Source organism: Strix aluco, chromosome 24 (assembly GCF_031877795.1).
Source record: "Strix aluco isolate bStrAlu1 chromosome 24, bStrAlu1.hap1, whole genome shotgun sequence".
NCBI classification, from domain to species: Eukaryota; Metazoa; Chordata; class Aves; order Strigiformes; family Strigidae; genus Strix; species Strix aluco.
In genome coordinates this window covers 4838382-4858563 of record NC_133954.1, presented here as the reverse complement: position 1 = coordinate 4858563, position 20182 = coordinate 4838382, and the positions used below count along the sequence as shown (strand labels likewise).

Here is a 20182-nt window from a genome sequence, read left to right as displayed (position 1 = left end):
CCTCTCTCCGTGCGGCCCTGGGGGCTCCTGGCTCTGGCTGCCTGCAAAACCCCGGTCCTGGGGCAGAGAGCTCCCAGCATCCCTACCTGGGGACCACACCTGTCCCCCGACACCCCTGCGACGCCCTCTCCTGCCATGCCAGGGCACATCTGGCCACGGGCACATCTGCTTGCCTGCCCCAGCTCCTCGTAGCCACCCCCAGAGGTGACCAAGCAGGACGGGGAGGGGGGACCCAGCTGCGGGTGTGCTGCTGTCCCACGGGGACCGGGGTCACCGGCTCCTGCTGCCCTACTTCCCTGCCTGGCAGCGGCTGATCTCGCCTTTGTCTTCTCAGAGGCTGGAAGCTTCTAATTAAAACTTGCAGCCCGCTCCCAGTTCGTTTGTCTCATTAAGAGGGGGCCAGGCAGGAGGAGGGGGGAGAGCCCAGCTCTGCCTGCCCGCAGCCGCCGGCAGTGACAGCTTTCCCTGCTTTGATCCCGGCTGCGCAGGAGCTGGGAGAAAATCGATCTCTGGGGAGCGGCGCGGGGGCTGGCGCAGGACCCCGCAGCCCCCCCAGCCCCGCCCCATCCCCCCTGCCCCGCCAGGGCTGTGCACCCCAGGGGACTTCACAGTCCAGAGGGATGGAGGTGCCCTGTCACCATGGGCTGTCACACAGCACAGGTCCCCAGGGCTGCCGCTCTTCTGGGAGGCCAAGTGTCACTTCTGGGGTATGTCGGTGCCCCAAACCAGGCGTTTCTGTGGGCAAAACCCCTGCCCGTCGCTGGTGACACCGGCCCAGGACAGCTGGGGGGGACACAGGGCTGGCTGGGGACGAGGAGCTTCTCGGGATTCAAGGGGGATGTGGCAGCAAGAGGTTGTCCCAGAGCGCTGCCCAAGTGCCCCCAGTCCCACCAGTATGTCCCCGCGCTGGCTCTGGGTGCCCACAGATCACAGCCCTGGGGCCACGGCTGTTGCCACGACACTTTCCAACTGGCCGCTGTCGGTGGACCGGCGATGGTGGCCGTGGTCCAGCGGGGCCTGGATGCGCGTCCCTGTCCCCAGCGGGCAGGGAGCCTTTCCCGGCCATCGGCTGCCATCTAGCTGCCAGCCGGCGGGAGCTGTCCCCCTCCCTGTCCCCCCTCCCTGTTCCCCATCCCTGTCCCCATCCCTGTTCCCCCTCCCTGACCCCCATACCTGTCCCCCCTCCCTGACCCCCATACCTGTCCCCCCTCCCTGTTCCCCCTCCGTCCCCCATCCCTCTCTCCCTCCCTGTCCCCCATCCCTGTCCCCATCCCTCTCCCCCTCCCTGTCCCCCCTCCCTGTTCCCCCTCCCTGTTCCCCCTCCGTCCCCCATCCCTCTCTCCCTCCCTGTCCCCCATCCCTGTCCCCATCCCTCTCCCCCTCCCTGACCCCCATACCTGTCCCCCCTCCCTGTCCCCGCTGCAGCCCCACCTGGGACCCCCCTGCCCCCCCAGCTTCATCCAGCCGCCTCTTGGGGCCCCCACCCTGATGCGCCCACGAGTCCCTCACGGCCCTGGGTCCCCAAAACCCCCCTGGCCCCCGTCTGGGCTGTCCCCAAGGCCTGGCCACGTCCCGCTTTGTGGCTCAGGGCTGGCGGTGGCCCCGTGCCCTGGCTCTGTCCCCCCGCCTTTCCCGGCAGGGCCCCGGCACAAGGACACCCCGCGGGGGGGCCGGGCCCGCCGGCTCCGGCCCCGCACAAAGCCCCTTTCAGCCGCCCGGGGAAAGCCCCTGGCACCCGGCCCCGCCCGGGGAGGGGTCCCGGCGCTCCCTCCTCCCCCCGCCGCCGCCGACCGGCAAAGGCCCCCCCAAACTCAGCGCACATGTGCCGGTGGCGCGGCCACGCACCCACTGCAGCGGCTGGGCAGGATCAGGCCCCCCCCCGAGCTGGGAAGAGGGGACCCGGCGTCCCGCGCCCCGGCCGGGCTCCAGCAGCGACCAGGCGGCGCTTTCCCAGAGCAGCGGGGCGGAAAGGGCTGGGGAGGCGTCAGGCTCTTAATTAGCAGCCGGCCTTAATGAGCAGCCTGCGCGCTGCCAGGCTGCCCGCACCGTGCCCCCCCCGCGGGGAGCCCCGGCCGCGGCGGCGGGGAGGGGACGCTTGTGCCGGGGCTGGGCCCGGGGGGGGTGAGTGCGGGTGAGTGTGTGAGCGTGTGTGAGAGTGTGAGTGTGAGAGTGTGTGTGAGTGTGTGTGTGTGTGAGAGTGTCACGTGTATGAGTGGGTGTGTGAGAATGTGTGAGAGTGTGAGAATGTGTGAGTGTGTGTGTGAGTGTGTGTGAGCATGTGAGAGCATGAGTGTGTGTGTGAGAATGTGTGAGTGTGTGTGAGCATGTGAGAGTGTGTGTGTGTGAGAGTGTGTGTGTGAGAATGTGTGAGAGTGTGAGAATGTGTGTGTGTGAGTGTGTGCGAGTGTGAGTGTGTGCGAGTGTGTGTGTGAGTGTGAGAATGTGTGTGTGAGTGTGTGAGAGTGTGAGTATGTGAAAGTGTGTGTGTGTGAGAGTGTCTGTGAGTGTATGAGTGTGTGTGTGAGTGTGTGAGAATGTGTGAGAGTGTGAGTGTGTGTATGTGGGTGTGTGAGAGTGCGTGTGTGTGCGAGTGTGAGTGCGTGTGTGTGTGAGTATGAGTGTGTGAGTGTGTGAGAATGTGAGAGAGTGTGTGTGTGTGAGAGTGTGTGTGTGTGAGAGCGTGTGTGTGTGAGAGAGTGTGAGAATGTGTGAGTGTGTGAGAGCGTGTGTGTGAGAGTGTGAGAGCGTGAGTGTGTGAGAGTATGAGTGTGTGTGTGAGTATGTGTGAGTGAGTGTGTGAGCGTGTGTGAGTGTGTGAGTGTGTGAGTGTGTGTATGTGGGTGTGTGAGAGTGTGAGTGTGTGTTTGAACATGTGTGTGTGAGTGTGTGTGCGCATGTGTGTGTGCCCATGTGTGCTCCCATGTGCCATGCACACGTGTGCAGCGGGGTGGCCGTGCCTGTGCACGGTGTGTGCCCGTGGAAGGGGCGATGGGTGTGTGCAGGCGCGTGCAGGGGAAGCAGCGTGTGTGTGTCTGCACACTACATGTGTGTGCACATGGATGTGCCAGGGTAGGTGTGTGCGTGTGTGTTGCACGTGGTGGGTGTGTGTGTGTGCGCACATGGGTATGGGAGGATGGACACGTGTGTGTGTGTGTGTGGACATGGGTGTGTGGACGTGTGTGTGCACCCAGCACCCACAGCACCCAGGGACACTGCACCCAGCACCCTGGGACGCCGCACCCAGCACCCACAGCGCCCTGGGACACCGCACCCAGCACCCGTGGGACCCCACGGCATTGCACCCAGCACCCACGCTGCCCCACGGGACTGTATCCCGCACCCACGGAGCCCTGCAGCGTTGCCCCCAGCACCCCTGGTGCCCCATGGCGTTGCACCCAGCCTCGCACCCAGCACCCACCCACCGGCTGCCCCACGGGTGCCCACGGCCACGGCTCTGCCTCCCAGCCTGGCGTGTGCCCCGGCCCCCCCTGTGCCCGCTGCGGGGGCAGGGGGCCGTGCCGCGGTGCCCAGGCCGGGTGCCAGGGCACGTCCCCCCGCGCCGTTGTGCCGGGCCTCTGGCTCCCTGGCCGGTGGCCAGTGCCGGGGCGGCCGGCGGGGCCGAGGGCCCCCGGGCTGCATAAAACCCCCGGGCCGGGCACATCGCGCCCACCCCTTCGGCATGGAGAGCCAGCGGCCGTCCTCCTACGGCCGCCGCTTCGGCCCCGCCACCCCGGGCTACCGGGTGCTTCCCGCCAGCCCCCCCGCCCGGCTCCGGGCTCCCCGCAGCACCCAGCCAGGTCCCCGCGCGGGTGCCCGCCTGGGGCTGGGCAAGATGGACTTCTCGCTGGCCGCGGCGCTCAACTCGGAGTTCAGGGAGACGCGCACCAACGAGAAGGTGGAGATGATGGAGCTCAACGACCGCTTCGCCAGCTACATCGAGAAGGTCCGGCTGCTGGAGCAGCAGAACAAGGTGCTGGTGGTGGAGCTGAACCAGGCGCGGGAGCAGGAGCCCTCGCGTCTGGCCGACGTCTACCAGGAGGAGCTGCGTGACCTGCGGTGCCACGTGGAGCAGTTGGCCACCGCCAAGGCCCGTCTGGAGATCGAGAAGGAGAACCTCGCCGAGGACCTGGGCAGCCTCCAGCAGAAGTAAGGTTCTGCCCCGCTTGGGGTAGCCCTGGGGCCCAAGGTGGCCACCATGACCAGGGTGGTGATGGGGACCGGGCTGGGGATGGGGAGCAAGGTGGCCACCAGGACAGGACTGAGAGTGGCCCCTGGGATGGGAGTCGGGGTGACTGCCAGGACCAGAGTGGCCACTGGGACAGAGTGGTAGCAGGGACCGAGATGGCCACCAGGATGGTGATCAGGGTCGTCCTGGGGACCAGGGCTGTGGCAAGGACCAGGATGGGGACCAGGGTGTCCCCAGGTATCCCCAGGATGCCACTGAGACAGAGACCAGGGTGGCCATCAGGACCAGGGTAGCCCTGGGGACCGGGCAGTGGTGGGCACTAGGGTGGTGATGGGGCCACGGGTGGCAACAGGGACCAGGGTGACCGTGGGAGCAGTGCGGGACGGTGGCGGGGGCGGTGGGATGGGCACACGCTCCGACACAGGGCGTGGGTGCTGGGCGTGGGGCTGCGTCGGCCCGGGGGGTCCATCCCTGGGGCTCAGCGTAACGAGTAACAGTGCCTAATGAGTACCGTGCCTAACGAGGAACGGTGCCTAACGAGGAGTGATGCTGAACGGGAACGGTACTGAGTAACGGTGCTGAGTGAGTAATGGTGTCTCTCTGCTCCGGCGCAGGCTGCGGGACGAGGTGACCCTGCGGCTGGAGGCCGAGAGCAACCTGGCTGCCTACAGGCAGGTGAGGGCAGGGGCTGGACCCTGCGCCCCCATCCTGCACCCCGGGGGCTCAGCCCCCAGCTCAGCCTCCCGCAGGGACGGGCAGGGATGGGCAGAAGCGGGCAGGAGTGGGCAGGGGCGGGCAGGGATGGGCAGGAGCAGGCAGTGAGGGACTGGGGTGCATTAGGATGGGCAGAACGGGGCAGGGATGGGCAGGAACGGGCAGGGCCAGACAGCTCGGGAGGGAGCGGGCCCTGGGGACGGTCCCTCCTGTCCCCCCCCCGGCAGGACGTGGACGCCGCTGCCTTGGCTCGCCTGGACCTGGAGCGGCGGGTGGCGACGCTGCAGGACGAGGTCGCCTTCCTCCGCAAGGCCCACGAGGAGGTAACCCCGTACGGGGGGCTGGGGGGGGAGCCCCGGGGCTGGCCGGGGCCGGGCTGAGCCCCACTGTCCCCCCAGGAGCTGCGGGAGCTGCAGGAGCAGCTGGCCCGGCAGCGGGGGCACGTCGAGGTGGACGCGAGCAAGCCGGACCTGGCGGCCGCCCTGCGCGACATCCGCAGCCGCTACGAGGCCGCGGCCGCCAGCAACGTCCAGGAGGCCGAGGAGTGGTACAAGTCCAAGGTGCGGCGGGAGCCGGTCACCCAGCGGGTGGGGGGCCTGGCTGTCCCCTCCGGGATGTCACCTCCTCCGGGCTGGGCGGCTCTGCCTGGTGGTGGCGGGTGGGGTTTGGGATCCCCGCTGTCCCCGCTTGGGTCCCGTGTCCGGGCTTGGTCCCCGTGGGGAGCAGGGATGTGTCCCCCGTGGTGCGTCACGTGGGCAGGGTCCCTAAGGTGTGTTCCCAGTGACAGGTCACATGCGCAGGAGCAGGGACGCGTTCCCGGTGGCTTCCAAAGGCACCGTCCCTCCCACCCGCACAGCAGGGACATGTCCCCAGCAACACCTGCCGACAGGGATGTGTCCCGTGTCCACTGTCCCGTCACCTCAAGGGAGCAGGGACACGTCTCCACGACACGTGCCACCGGCCACGTGCCCCACGTGCGCTGTCCCTTCCACCCAGCACCACGTGCTGCTGGGGGCACGTCCCGTGTGTGCTGTCCCTTCCTCCCGTGGCAGCAGGGATGTGTCCCCACCACACGTGCTGCTGGGGCCACAGCCCCCCCACGGGAGCTGGGATGTCCCCAGGACACGCGCCGTTGGGGATGTCCCGCCTGTCCCTGCCTGCTGCAGGAACAGGGACATGTCCCCAGGGCCACACCAAGGGCGTGTCCCATGTGCACTGTCCCCTCCTGCCCCAGCAGCAGGGACACGTCCCCAGTGACACACAGCACTGGGGACACGTCCCATGAGCACTGTCCCACCACCCTGCTGGGTCGGGGACGTTTCTCCGTGCCACGTGCTGGTGGGGCCACGTCCCTGCAGTGGAGCAGAGCAGGGCTGTGTCCCCACGCCGTGTGCCACCAGGACACATCCCATGGCACGTGTCCCCCCCCCAGTTCGCAGACCTGACGGCCGCAGCCGCGCGGCACGCAGAGGCCCTGCGCGCCGCCAAGCAGGAGGCCAACGAGTACCGGCGCCAGCTCCAGGCCCTCACCTGCGACCTGGAGGCTCTGCGGGGTTCGGTAGGTGACGGCCGCGGGGTGCAGGCGGGGGACAGGGCCTCGGGGGGCTGCCACCACCATGGGGCTCCCTGTCACGGCGGTGGGGACCCCCACCCACTGCTGGGGGAATGGCTGGTCCCCAAGGGTGGGCGATGGGTGGACACCCTGGAGAGCCACGAGCTCCTGGGAGAAGGTGGCGGTGGAGGGTGTCACGTCCCCTCGGGGTCCCCCAGAACGAGTCCCTGGAGAGGCAGCTGCGGGAGCTGGAGGAGCGCTACGCCCTGGAGACGGCCGGCTACCAGGACACGGTGGTGCGGCTGGAGGAGGACACCTGCAGCCTCAAGGAGGAGATGGCCCGGCACCTGCAGGACTACCAGGATCTGCTCAACGTCAAGCTGGCCCTGGACATGGAGATCGCCACGTACCGCAAACTGCTGGAGGGCGAGGAGAGCAGGTGATGGCAGAGCGGGGGCTTCATCCTGCCCCTTCCCCTTCCCCGGCCATGTCCCAAACCATCCCCAAATCCTTGTGGTCCCCTCGGGGGTGTCGGACCATCCTCCAGCCCTCCTGCCCCAGCCCCGGGCAGGGCTGAGCCGGTGTGCAGGGGGGCAGCAGGACCCCAATGCTCCTCCCAACACCCCGTGTCGCTCCTGCAGGATCACCATCCCTGTGCAGAGCTTCTCCAACCTGCAGATCCGAGGTGAGGCCGTGGCCACGCGTGGGGTGGGGGCTGGGATGGTGGCACAAGCAGGGGTGGCTTCCAGGGGCTCAGTGGGAGGAGACGCTGTCTTGACCATCCCTGCCCCATCTGGAGGGACCAAGAGTTTTTCCTCCAAATCTCAAGGAGCCAGGACTCCTGGGTTCTCCCAGGATGGGGGGAGGAGTGTGCCATGGCCACATCCCAAAGCCGAGCATGTCCCCAAGGCCAGTGATGTCCCCAAGGCTGACTGACCACATCACCATGTCCCCAGTGCCAACCACATTCCCAAGGCTAATTGTGTCCCCAGTGACAACTGTGTGTCCCCAAGGACAGCCCTGTCCCCAAGCCCAATCACATCCCAAAGCCACCCATGTCCCCATGGCCAACCACATTCCCAAGGCCAATCATGTCCACAGTGCCATGTCCCCAAGGCTAATCGCTTCCCAAAGCCAGCCACATCCCCGGTGCCAGCCACATCCCAAGGCCAAGAATGTCACCAATCACACCCCCAAGGCCAGTCATGTCCCTGAGGCCCACAGTGTCCCTGAGGCTGGTCACATCCCCGGGGCCAGTGTGTCCCCTGGTTCAGGGTTCTCCAGCCCAACCTGTTCCCTTTGGGCCCCCTCACTTGAGTGGGGCTGGAGGAGCCATTCCCTGGGCACTGGGTCACCCCCGTGTCCTGCCCGTGTCCCCTAGAGACCAGCCTGGACACTAAATCCGTGTCTGAAGCCCACGTGAAGAGGAGCATCGTGGTCAAAACTGTGGAGACCAGAGACGGAGAGGTGGGAAGTCCTTATCCGTGTCACCCACGCTGTCTCCCCTCCACCCCCGCCTCCCCACGGCATGTCCCCAAGGGGGTCACTCATCATGGACATGGGGCCACCAACCTTCAGCCCCAGGACCAGCCCAGGCAGGGAACCAGTGACCCCAGTGCCCTGAGAGCACGGCACGAACTGGCTCTGGGCCCTGGTGGGGCTGAGCCTGGCAGCTCATAGAGAAAACCATCCCCCGTCCCTGTCCCCGAGGTCGTTCAGAGCCCGGACAGGCTCAGCCCGGGAGGAGAGCCCGAGCCCGGGGTGATGGTCCCTCTCCCTCTGCGTCCAGGTGATCAAGGAGTCCAAGCAGGAGCACAAGGAGGAGCCGTAGGGCGGAGGAGCCGCAGCAGCCACACGCTTGTAGCTGTAGCTCCCCAGGTCCTGTCCGATGGTACAAGGGAGCCCGTAGCCGGGCACAGGTCACGGGAGGAGCCGGCGGTGCTTCGCGGGGGCACCTCCCTCCCACCCACCGCGCTGACACCCTGTTCGGGGCTGGCTGCCAGCAGAGCACCCGTTGAAGTGGACACAGTGCGGCGAGGGGATGGGCAATACCCGGGGCACGCGAGCGGTGCTGGGCAGAGCTGAGCTCCCCTGCCAGGATGCTGCCACGTCCCCACGGCACGGAGGAGCCGGCGGTTTTGGGGCCGTGCCTGTGCTCACCCTGGGTCTCCAGTGCCCAGGGAGAGAGGCCGTCCTGGCTCCATCTCTGTGCGCCAGCCGGACAAGACGACGGTGCCAAGAGCACCTCTCCCTGCACCCCACCTTGCTGCCCTCTCCCTGGTCTGGGAGGCCACCCCAAATCTCCCCAGTGTACCCAGGCCCTGAGCACCCTTGGGCTGGGGGGGCTGCAGGGTGCAAGGAACTGGCTGGTGAGGGACATTTCCCCATCACCAAGCATCGGGTGGGCTTAGCCCAGAGGCAGGGGCAGGAGGAAGGAGGATGGAGAGGCAGGTGCTGTCGGGACGGCGTCAAAGGGTGATGAGATGGGGATAACAAGGGGTTCCTGGGGACGCTGGGGTGTCCGGGGTGGTTTGTGGTGGGCACAGCAGGCTGGGTGGCCTCGAGGACTTCTCCTGGCACAGAGCCATGGGCCTGTCCTGGCCCCCACTGAGTGTCCACCATCAAGGTGTCCCCATCACCATGGTGGGGACAAACAGTCCCGAGGGGCTCGTGGCGAGGGGTGACCCACGGCCGTGTGCCTGGGCCCTCGCCTGGGGGGGTCCCACGCAGGTGAAAATGGAGAGGAGGGGAGTGCAGAGGAGACAGAGGAGGGTGTCGGGGCACCCACGGGTGCTCTCACAGTAAGAGGTGCCTCCCGCAACCCAGGAGCGATGGGGAGGACGGACGGAGCCATCCCCGTCCTGCCCGTCCTGCCTGGGGTCACACCAGGAGCCAGGGGGACCGGGGCTGCCCTGGTGACAATCGCTGCCACGCAAGGAGCCCAGGCCCCCCCCAGCACGGGCATTCAAGATGGGGCTGGAAGAAATCCCTTGTCCCTGGGCTCCACGTGGCCCTGTCCCCCTGCCCCCCGTCTGTCCTCCCGTGCTCCCCCTGGCCCACCACGTGCCACCGGCCCACTCAGGGCTGTCGCCCAGCCCAGTGCCCACCCGCAGCCCCCGTTCCCACCTTCGATTTAGCTACTGACCACGAGCAGAACCTGCCCTGATGCCACCTAACGTAGGAGCAACGGCCCAGCAGCACTTCTTGTAGCCTGCAAGCCCTTCGGGACGAGCACAGGGGATGCCACTCGGATGCCACCCCCCTTGTCCCCTCTGTCCCCCCGTGCTTTGCAGCTCCTGACTCCAGAAACCCAGGGGTTTGGCATCCAGGGTGGGATGGCAGCGGCCCGGGGTACTCGGTCCCCCTCGAGCAGCCTCGGGCTGGTGCTTTGCAGCCCACGTTGCTACTGAATTAATGCACTAACACCTGCGGCAGCTTGAGATGAGAAATAAAGCTAAAACATGAGTGTGGTGCTTCCACGGTCGTGCCTGCAACCTGCCTCTCCACAGGCAGTGCCGGGGGTTATTTGGCATTAGGCGAGGGGCGAGGCCCTTCAGGAGCCCAAACCAGGCTCAGAGTTGCCGGGGTGCAAGCTCGGGGCTGTAGCCCAAGGCACGGCAATGCCTCAGGGGTCGACACCCCTAAGGGACTGCAACACAGTGGGGGGGTGCAGGAATACCCCCCCCGGAGCCGGCAGCCAGGCAGCAGGGTGGGAGAGAGCCCCTTCCCAGGAGGGAGGGAGGGGAAGCAGGGATCTGCTCGGGATCCTTCAACCTCACACTCAGCTCCTTCCCTGCACAAACCCGGGCTGCGGCTCTCGGGAAGCTCCTGGGATCGGCTGCAGCTGTCAGGACTGATGGGGGATTGGAGATCCTGCACATCCTCTACGTGGTTCAGGGCCTGAGCACGGCTGGGACCCTCAGGGCTGCCCTCCTGCACAGCAGGAGTTCTCTTGGGAAAGCTGAAATCCTCAATCCTTGAAAAAAGGAGTGGAGAGGAGCCCCGCGGGGAAGCCCTGCTCCACGCTGAGGAGCAAGCAAGGGGCCACCTAAACCCTGTAGGGATGCCACCCTCTTTGGGCGACACGCATAATAATTTTGTCAGGCATAAATATTGACTCACAAGTCTGTGCTGCGTTGGGTGAGTTAAAAAAAGAATCAAACCCCAGAGAAATTTCTGAAGAAAATCACCAGATTAATTTGAAAAATATTTTTTTTCTTTCCAAAATGAAAAGATGTTTAAACCAAAATTAAAAAAAAAATGGGTTTGCTCCAGCTAAGGAGCTCAAAGGAACATTGAGTGTTTTGAAACGCTGGCACTCAAAGTTCTCAGCAATGAAAAAAGTAAAGAAAAAGGCTAAGAAAAGCAAGAATTAATTGGATTAAAATAGTTTGGTGGATCTTTTTAGCAGCATCTTAGAAAAACAGCCCTAATAAATCACTGATGCAGTTCGAGAACTCTGCAGAGCTTGGCCAGAAAATCTTGCAACAAATCCAAGTATTCTTGTGAAAAGGACTGTATTGAGCTTAAAACCAAACCCCACCGCAAGTCAGCAGCAGAGCCAGGCCCGAGTCGCGGCGGTGTGAAACCCCCTCCCGCCCCGGCTGCGCCGCGCCAGCCTGCGGCGCGGGGACTTTTCCACGTCGGTCCTCGCTGTCACGCTCTCGACCCAAAGGGGAGGGTGGGAGGGTGCTGGCAGCGCCCTGGGATTTCTAACGGTGGGAACGTTGGAAATGTCTAATGGGAGGATGGTCCGAGGCGTGAGAGAGCCTGGTGGGGGCCGTGGTGGGGCTGTCACGTCCTGGCAGGGCCCCTGAACGCCTGCCAGCAGCAGCGGCACACGTGGATGACGATGAAGATGACGCTGATGATGGCGTAGCTCATGCCGATGATCCTGACGGCGTAGATTGTCTCGGGATCTTGGAGCGCCCGTCGGCGCCGCGGCTGGCGGGTCACACTGAGCCGGAAGCCGGCCACCATCTCGCCCTCCCGCCAGCAGAAGTAGGTGCCTCCGTCTCTGACCCGGAGCCGCTGGATGTGCAGGTGGTTTCCGTGGTCGATGAAGACCCGCATGCTCTTGTTGACGCTGACGAGGTAGCGGGAGCGGTAGAGCCGGACGGAGCCTTTGTCCCAGGCCACGGCGTGCTCAGGCCGGGCTCCTGGGCACGCGATGATCAGGCCGCTCCCAACGGGCTGCTTGTGAAACTGCGTGGGGACGCGGGGCAGCCAGGGCTTCTCGCCCAGCTTGGCAATGACATTGGAGATGGCCTGCACGCCTTCCTCGGGGACCTTCTCCTTCAGGCAAGGGCTCAGGCAGCTTCGGACGGCCACCTCAGGTCTCCGGAGGCGGGCAGGGTGCTGGAAACGGGCAGGGACGGCCCTTGAGCCGCAGGACGTGACGTTGGGCACAGCGGTGCGGTATCGGGGGTGCAGCTGGGCGCTCTGCACGTAGCAGAGCCCGATGCGCCGCTGCTCACCTCTCACCCCGCAGCGGTCACATCTGGTCCAGTCCCAGAAGGTGGTGAAGAGGCTGAAGAGCTGCTTCGTGTAGTCATCCTGGACGTGCTGGCCTCTGTCCACAAAAGCCACCGCAATGTCCTTGGTGGGCTGCACGTCCACGTCGTAGCCATAAAAGAAGTCCCCTTGCTTAGTGCCGCACAGGTAGTGCCCTGAGTCCGTCACCTGGGCTCGGAAGACGATGAGACTGAACATTCGGATGCTGAAACGCTTCAGCACGCTGCTGCCCGTGTGAATATGGCCCGAGTCAACAACCATGGTGCCAGCAAAGTCCGTCAGGACTGTGGTTTTGTGGCTGCCCAGGTCCTTCTGGAAGTACCAGACGACAGAGGAGACCTCTTCAGGCTTGCAATTGCAAGGGAGCTCGAAGGTCATGTCAGCCAAGTAAGCGGCGTTGTCGAACATCAGGAAAGAGGGACAAGCCATTCTCTTGAACACATCTCCTTTGTCTTCGATCGCAAAAGCCTGGAGAACATCTACCAGGCAGAGGAGAGCGGCGGCTCCCAGCAGCCTCGTCTCCATCGCACCGCTGGTCTCTGCAGGCAGCAGAACTAACCAGGCACCGCGTCCTCGGTGGGGACAGCAGGAGCCCGCGCACGGGGTCAGCAGTGCCAGCGCCGGGCAGGGACAACGCACACACCAGCTCGCTCACCAAAAATGAGGTTTGCAAATGACCCCCCGCCTGCACCGCATGTGGCTGACAGCAGGGGTCGAGCAGCGGCTCGAATACCCCATCCCAGAGGAATATCTGCCGGGAAGCACTCTGTCCCTCCCCTGGCTGGCTGTCCCCTGCCACATGGGCTCCAGAACCTCTCCTCTCCCCCAGCTGCTCTGGAGTGTTGTCATTGGCGCCCCGGCAACGAGCGGGCAGGTCCTTTGTGCAGCGCAGCCTCGGAGGGAAGGGGCAGCGATGGGAACCGTGGTGGGAACAAGGGAACTGCCACCATCTTCCTGAAAGACCCACATGCAGTAAACGTGAATTATTGCTCTGACCCCTCTAAGCACAACGAACCCAGAGAAGACCCTCTCCCAGTGGCAGCTGACCTCCGTGGCCCAGAAGAAGAGGCTTCAAACACGGTATTTAGACTTCTGTGTCCTCCCTGTTGGCTTCCCAAGGGTTTGTGACTGAAGCCCCTCCACACAGGTAATGTCTGAGACTCTCCCTCTCTGAGTGACTGAGTCTTTTTGCTCACATCAGCCTTGCCTGGGCTGATGCTGGAACTGGCCGTAGAGGCCTTAAATGCATCTCTCCTATGGTGACAGGGAGCTGTTTGCTCCCCACTGATTCTGACCGTCAGCTCAGCTACTGGCACTTCTTGGTCAGACCATGAACTGACTGTTGGGAAACGCATCCCGGCTGGTCTAACAGCCCGTCCCCCCATAAACATTCACACACCCTCTCCTGTACTGCATTTCTCCCGAGTCTTCTCACTAAACCACAGTTATTTTGCCTTTCCCCAAGCGATGGGGATGCAGCTGGCTGCTCCCATCCTTGACATAGGACGTGAGTGCAAGCGCTGGGCCTCGGGACTGCTGAAAGCGCCGTGCTTGTTCCTACCAGAGCTGGAACCGTTGTGTCAGGGCTGTTCCTGCATCAGCATCCTCCATCCTGACCTCGCGTAACTCCAGCATCTTCTTGGTTTGTTTAAGACTTCAACTCTTGGCTTTCTGCAAGTCCTCGGGTTTGCAAGTGTTACCCAAAGGCAAGAGGAGCGGCCCCCACAACAGACTGCAGGGACACAGATGTCCCCAAGACAGAAGCCACAAAGCCCAACATTCAAGTACCAGGCCCAGAGATGAATCTGAAGCCTGCAATTAGGTGCCCTGTGGTTTCTACAGAGAAGGTGGGAGAGGGATGGGAATAGTCTGCCACGGCGAGAGGGTGCCCTTTTGCTCCACTAGATGGGTTTTGGAACAAAATGGACCTGACAGTTGTTGCTGAGATGGTTTCAAGGCAGTGTGAGCAATGTAACACACACGGGGCTGCTCAGCACCCTTGGGAGAAGCCTGAGGATCCTCCCAGAGCAGAACTGCAAGAGAGCTCGGTGGGTAGGTGCGGAGCTGTGCCATCTGAGGGCCTCTCTGGTCTGCAGCCAGAACAGAAGTGCAACTCAATTTAGACACACTATTAGCAGCTCTGGAGAGTTTCTTTGTTGGACTGATGCCTGTCAGTTCTTTCTACATTTCAATTTGTGTGGAATTTTGGCAAACCAGGTAGTGTTTGAGATCACAGGACCATGAGGTGACAGGATCTCTGAGGTTTACCCCGTGCCCTGCTGTTTGAGGTAAAATAATAATAAAATAGCGGGTTCGATCGGTCCCAGATATACCACCTGGCACAGCACCTCCACCTCCATCAGCCCATTCTACCTCCAGTGGCTGCACGGATAAACATGAAGTGTCATTGATTACATTCCTTAAATCCCCTGAGTGACAACGGACAGAGATGACAAAGGGAAGGGATAATTTGAGGTCTGGTTTCTCCTTCAAAATACCAGCCAATTTTTTCCTTTCCTCGGTTGTTCTCCTCATCTAAGAGATTCTCAGAGGAGTTCTGTGAGGACACCCTGCCCCAGAGATCACAACACAGTCCTCTCGGTAACTAACCTTTATTTGTGCAGAACTATTGCTCTGGGTGGCTCCCAGGTGCAGAGAAATGTACAGCAATGCTCCAGAAACATCCCATTTCTCCGTTTCACACAGTGATGCCAAAGTCAAGCTTTGAGACTCTTTTCTACTCTGTCTCTACACGACCCTGGTGCTTCTGCTCCTTCAGTTGACCTGGTAACGTTTCCTCAGCTCCATCACTCTCCTTTCCTCCTCGGCTTCCCTTTGCAGGCTGCTGTCCATGAGGGGGGCTTCCCTCTCTGCTCCACAGCCAGCTGGGCGGCTGGGATGGCCAGCGGTCCGGTAATCCCCACCCATGTTCTGCAGCTTCCTAAACAAATCCCTGCTGCTCTCCTTCTCTGCCTCGCTCAGAAGATCCACGTTTAACCCGAAGCGCTTGGTGCCCGAAAGGCTCTGTAAGATCTGAAGGATGGCATCTCTGTCTTCGTGACAGATGTTCTCTGCCAGCACCGTAAGGAATTCACCCAGGAGGCCAAAGCCCAAGTCAGCCTGAAAAATTCTGCCCAAGGCCTTCCCTCCGAGTTCAAGCAAAAACTGGTATTTTTCTCTTCCGCTTTTTAAGCATCTGCGCCAATCTCTGTAAAATTCGGCAGAGGTTCTGGGCAGTTGGTCCAGTTCCTGAAGGAAAAAACAGTTATCCAGTTCCTTTTGTTTTGCTTCCACTTGAAGATTTTTATCACCCCCCAGCCCCGAACAACCTGTGGATGTCTGAGATGTTTTTAATACAGGCTCTGATAGCACGAAGGGCTGCAGAAAGCTCGTGAGGTGGCAAAACATAAAGATAAGAAATTCCAGGTTCCTCAAGCCCCACAGAAACCAGAGGGACTTCAGAGGAAAATAATGGAAGAATGGATGAGACATGAAAGCTGGTGCAGATGAACACAGACCAGTAGTGGTGTAACCCCAACCCCGACCAGAACCAGACACGCTGCCCAGTCTGGACCCACCAGCACTGCTCGGGAAGGGATCTCCTGGAGATCGGGGTAGTTCAGTGAAAACCTCTGCTCCATCTTGGGCACTGTGAGGCAAATCAAAGGAGTGAGGAGATAAAAGACAGGAGATGTAAACCCCAGACAATATGCAGATGGCCCTAACACCGTCTCGTAACAGGCTGCATTCGCGTGGATCTGTGGCAGAGAGCACAAAGCTCCGTGTGGCATCTCCAGATAAAAGGAAATCCTGTTTTATACTCGATGTAATTGAACTGCTGAACTCATCACCGCTGACTTAACCGACGCACAGACTTGAAGGAGGATTAAAATGTTCAGGCTTTTATACAGATAGCGAGAACAAGGCACAGCAACATCAGGCTGGGTCTAAACACAACATGGAGAAGCTCCGCAGATCAGAGCCCAAGCGCTAACGGGATTAGGAACAGAATATGCTCTGGGGAGATCATTGCTCAGTCCAAGAAAACACAAAGCTGCCTGGAAGTGTTGCAGAAAGATCTCATAATAAACAGACCAATGAAATTCGGTGTCAAAAAAAATCCAGGAGAAACATCCCCAGGAAACATCCCCAGTTCCATGTCCAGTGACCAGGACTCGGGGGGGGGAGGGGCAGGACAAATGTCACTCAAACCACAAATGACCTGGTAGAAAATGTTTAGTTTCCCACAGCTGAAGAACTAAGGAGCATCCAGTGAACTCATCAGGCAGCAGGTTTAAAACAAAATAGCACTTTCCCATATCATGCAGAGTTAAACCATGGGGTGAGGGAGAACTGGCCACGTTCACAGAAGATCTGTGGTCTGTGGCTATTAAATGTGATGGTCCAGATGCACCGCCCGGGCTCTCTGTCTCTAAACTGCAGCCAGCTGGAAGGGTGCAGTCGAGGGAGGGCACTCTTCCCCAAGAATCTGTTACTGGCCACCAGCAGAGGTGGGGTACTGGGAGTGGTCTGACACTGTGCAACTGGTCTTAGATTCCACAGGGCTGAAGGAGACGCGTCCTGGAGCAGCTGATGCAAGCCCTTGTCAGATGCAAAGTAGGGGCCAAGAGTGAACCCTGTGGTTATCTAAACACCCGTGTGCTTGGGGACTTTGAGGGCTTGCTCACAGGCAGAGATATTTATGAATAACTCTCGCATTTTAAAATAATACCCAAATTATTCTGGAGTAATTTTTATATGTGGACAAAGTCACAGAAAGCGTGTCCCTCACCTGGGGCATTTCCACGTCGCTGGCTTGTGGGGCCTTGGCATGGACTGCACAGGGATTCCACAGCACGTTCTTCCTCTCACCCATCTTGTCCTTTTTCTCTAGAGGCTTCAGGTGTGATGCCAGCACGATGTTCCTGCAGACAACAAGGGGATGGGATACTTGGCAACATCAAATAATGTGAGGCTTTGAGCTTCTTCTCTGAGGCAATTTCTGAGTTTAGGCAGTATGTATCATCCAGAGGGACCTGGACAGGCTGAAGGAGTGGGCCTATGTGAACCTCATCAACTTCAACAAGGCCAAGTGCAAGGTCCTGCACCTGGGCTGGGGCCATCCCCAATATCAGTACAGACTCAGGGATGGAGGCATCGAGAGCAGCGCTGCAGAGAAGGACTTGGGGGTACTGGTGGCTGAAAAATTGACCATGACCTGGCAATGTGCACCTGCAGCCCAGAAAGACAACCATGTCCTGGGCTGCATCCAGAGCAGCATGGCCAGGGTCAGGGGAGGGGATGCTGCCCATCTGCTCCGCTCTTGTGAGATCCCCCTGGAGCCCTGCGTCCAGCTCTGGGGTCCCCAGCACAGGACAGACGTGGACCTGTTGGAGCGGGGCCAGAGGAGGCCACGGGAATGGTCTGAGGGCTGGGACAGCTCTGCTGTGGGGAGAGGCTGAGAGCTGGGGGTGTTCAGCCTGGAGAGGAGAAGGCTCGGGGAGACCTTACTGAGGCCTTTCAATGTATATAAAGAGGCTTATAGGAAAGTCGGAGAAAGACTTTTTACCAGGGCCTGCAGTGACAGGACAAGGGGCAACAGCTTTTAACTGACAGAGGGCAGGTGTAGATTGGACGTAAGGAAGAAATTCTTCCCTGTGAGGGTGGTGAGGCCCTGGCACAGGTTGCCCGGAGAAGCTGTGGCTGCCCCCTCCCTGGAAGGGTTCAAGGCCAGGTTGGACGGGGCTTTGGGCAACCTGGGCTAGTGGAAGGTGTCCCTGCCCAGGGCAGGGGGGTGGAACTGGATGATCTTTCAAGGTCCCTTCCAACCCAAACCAGTCTGTGATTCTGTGACTCTATCAAACAAGATGGGGATTCAAATGAGATCATGAAGCATCAGAGATGGGTCAGAGGAAAACAGAAGATTTTTCAAGCAGGGGGCACTTGACAGGCACATCCTCCTCACACACTCAGTGTTAATCCAGTCGTCAGGACCAACGGGGCAGGAATTTCCCCGTAGGCTGCAAGCACCGTGGTTCCTCCCCAGCACGGGGACTGGCTCGTCTCCCAGGAGCTGGGCATTTCCACCCAACAGTTCCTCTAGAGCCAGAGCCTCGGGAACTGGCGGGATGTTGGTTCCTCCTGCCTTTTTCTTACAGTACACTGAAGTTTCTGTGGCTTTGGGACTTCCAGAGGAAAGACCCTAAATTCTTACAGCATCCAGGGACTGTTTGGTAGCTTGCAGCGTGCTGGGCAGGTACGTTTTGTGGATTTACTTGAATTGGGCATCTTATTACACTGACATCTGCAACTAACTACAGCAGCCCAGACTCGGTGGCTCAGGTGGTTCCTCTCATCCCATGGGATGAATCCCTGCAGTTGGTCCTCCCAGTAACGGGCAGGAGATCTCTGAAGGGGTCCACCTCTCTGCTCCTATGCTAGTGTGGGCTACACGAGTGAAGACACTGCACCCACAGAGAGAAGCTGCTCCGTTACCTCCCTCAGATTACTTCTACTGTTAGCAATACACTGATAAAACAGCTTAAAATAACTCAAAAATCCCTTTATAGGGACTGGCAAGAAAGTTGGGGGAGAAAACACCATTTTAAAGTGTTTTTCTGCCTTTCAGGGATCAGACGATATGACTGAGTGCAGACAGAGGTGAAGCCGTGGATGGAATTTGATCTAGTCCCAAGGGGTGGTCAAAGTCCTGGATCCACCTACAAATCTGTCTGTAGATGTTGAGGGACAGGGACTTCCCCAGACGGATCTAGAGGTGGATCCAGGACTTGGGTGGGTGTTGGGAGTGCCCTGCGCTGCTTCTGCGGAGCATCCCTGCCACCCCTGGGCCTCAAACCAGCTCCCAAACCACCTTGGACAAAGCAGTGATGGGTTTGGGAGCATGAACGTGCTGGGCGGGGTGCGCGGGGACAGGCGTCACCCTCTTCTGCACCACCACCACGGCACGGGGCGTGCGGGGAGGAAAGGGAGGGCCGGGCAGGCCGGCGGGGCTTGGGGGGTGGGTGTTGTGCCTGGGAATGGGGAGAGGACGACAGCGTGCTGGGACAGGGACAGCGTGCCATCCCACTGCTGCTCCACAGCTTGGCCACCGTGAGGACCTCCCCTGGCGCTGGCTGTTCTGGGCAGGAACAGCTGAGATCTCACCCCACACTCATCAACCTGATGATTTTTTGGGGGAAGATCCTACACAAGGCTGAGTTTCTGTCCCACCAGGGCTGTGGCCTTTTTGGGAATCCTAAAGCTGGGTTTGCTGCCCTGTCAAGCCAAGCTCATGGTCACCCGGAGCAGAAAGCACAGATAATCAGCTCAATCCCCTCTCAGGGCAAAGTCTAGAGCTCAAAACCCACTGGGGTCCCAGAACCGGAGCTCCAAAATAAAGAGCTCCAAAACTCACCCGTGAGGCTGGAGCACCCAGCACCAAGCAAAGCTTCGCTGTTGGCAAAGCCCTTTGGGGTGGGGAAGCACATGAATCCCCCCGCCCCGCCCCAGGCATCCCCCGTCGGACCTGAACTCCTCGTAGGAGGGGACGCGCTGGCGCACGGCCCGGAGCTTGGCCTCGTTCTCCCTCTCCCGCCTCTCATCGGCCGCCACTGCCGCCCGCAGCTCCCGCTCCAGCGCCGCGTGGTCGAGGGCTCCGTCTGCCTCCATCCCGGCCCTGCCACCAACCAGGAGAGCGGGCAGGTGGCTCTGGGGACCCTCCGGCAGGGACCTGGCAGGGACCTGAGGCCTGTGGGGACGGGGGGTGATGCGCGGGACAGGGCCTCACCTGGGTGCGCGGGGACCCCACTCCTGTCGTGACAGCCCTGCCGGGGGTGGCCTCAGAGCCCCCACTCCTGTCACAACAGCCCTGCCAGGCCTGGCCCCGTCGTGACAACCCCACTCTTATGGCGATAGTCCTGCCAGTCCCTGGGGACTCCACTACTATTGTGACAGCCCTGCCAGGCCGCGCACATGGATGGCAGCTGGGAACCTCAGTCCTATCGCGACAGCCCCGCCGGGCCCCGACACCCCGCCGGTCCCTGGGGCCGCTCGCTCTGTCGCGACAGCCCCGCCGCCCCCACCCGAGCTCCCGCCGCCCCCAGCCGAGCTCCCGCCGCCGCGCGCGGCCGCGCCTCCCGTCGCCATAGCGACAGGGCAGCGCCCGCGAGGCCCCGGCGAGGCTGCCCCGGCCGCGCCTGACAGAACCGGCCCCGCCG

At 61.5% G+C, this 20182-nt stretch overlaps 3 protein-coding genes across 3 annotated transcripts; 1 reads left to right on the top strand and 2 right to left on the bottom strand.

Moving 5' to 3' along the window:
* The first annotated feature begins 709 nt into the window (after positions 1 to 709).
* GFAP (glial fibrillary acidic protein) lies at positions 710 to 9917 on the top strand. The gene is made up of 15 exons (XM_074849662.1): positions 710 to 1090; positions 1426 to 1939; positions 2021 to 2157; positions 2199 to 2230; positions 2406 to 2434; positions 2576 to 2592; positions 3245 to 4146; positions 4801 to 4861; positions 5128 to 5223; positions 5299 to 5460; positions 6333 to 6458; positions 6671 to 6891; positions 7094 to 7137; positions 7834 to 7919; positions 8242 to 9917. Exons 1-15 carry the CDS (start codon positions 710 to 712, stop codon positions 8281 to 8283), a joined length of 2850 nt encoding a protein of 949 aa, XP_074705763.1. The 3' UTR covers positions 8284 to 9917.
* A 1322-nt stretch (positions 9918 to 11239) lies between these two features.
* FAM187A (family with sequence similarity 187 member A) lies at positions 11240 to 12491 on the bottom strand. The gene has a single exon (XM_074849814.1). It carries the CDS (start codon positions 12489 to 12491, stop codon positions 11247 to 11249), a length of 1245 nt encoding a protein of 414 aa, XP_074705915.1. The 3' UTR covers positions 11240 to 11246.
* Positions 12492 to 14564: 2073 nt separating this feature from the next.
* DNAAF19 (dynein axonemal assembly factor 19) lies at positions 14565 to 19981 on the bottom strand. Its single transcript, XM_074849430.1, has 4 exons — positions 19753 to 19981; positions 19492 to 19641; positions 16759 to 16891; positions 14565 to 15215 (listed from the first exon to the last, which is right to left on the bottom strand). Exons 2-4 carry the CDS (start codon positions 19632 to 19634, stop codon positions 14742 to 14744), a joined length of 750 nt encoding a protein of 249 aa, XP_074705531.1. The 5' UTR covers positions 19635 to 19641; positions 19753 to 19981; the 3' UTR covers positions 14565 to 14741.
* Positions 19982 to 20182: the final 201 nt, after the last annotated feature.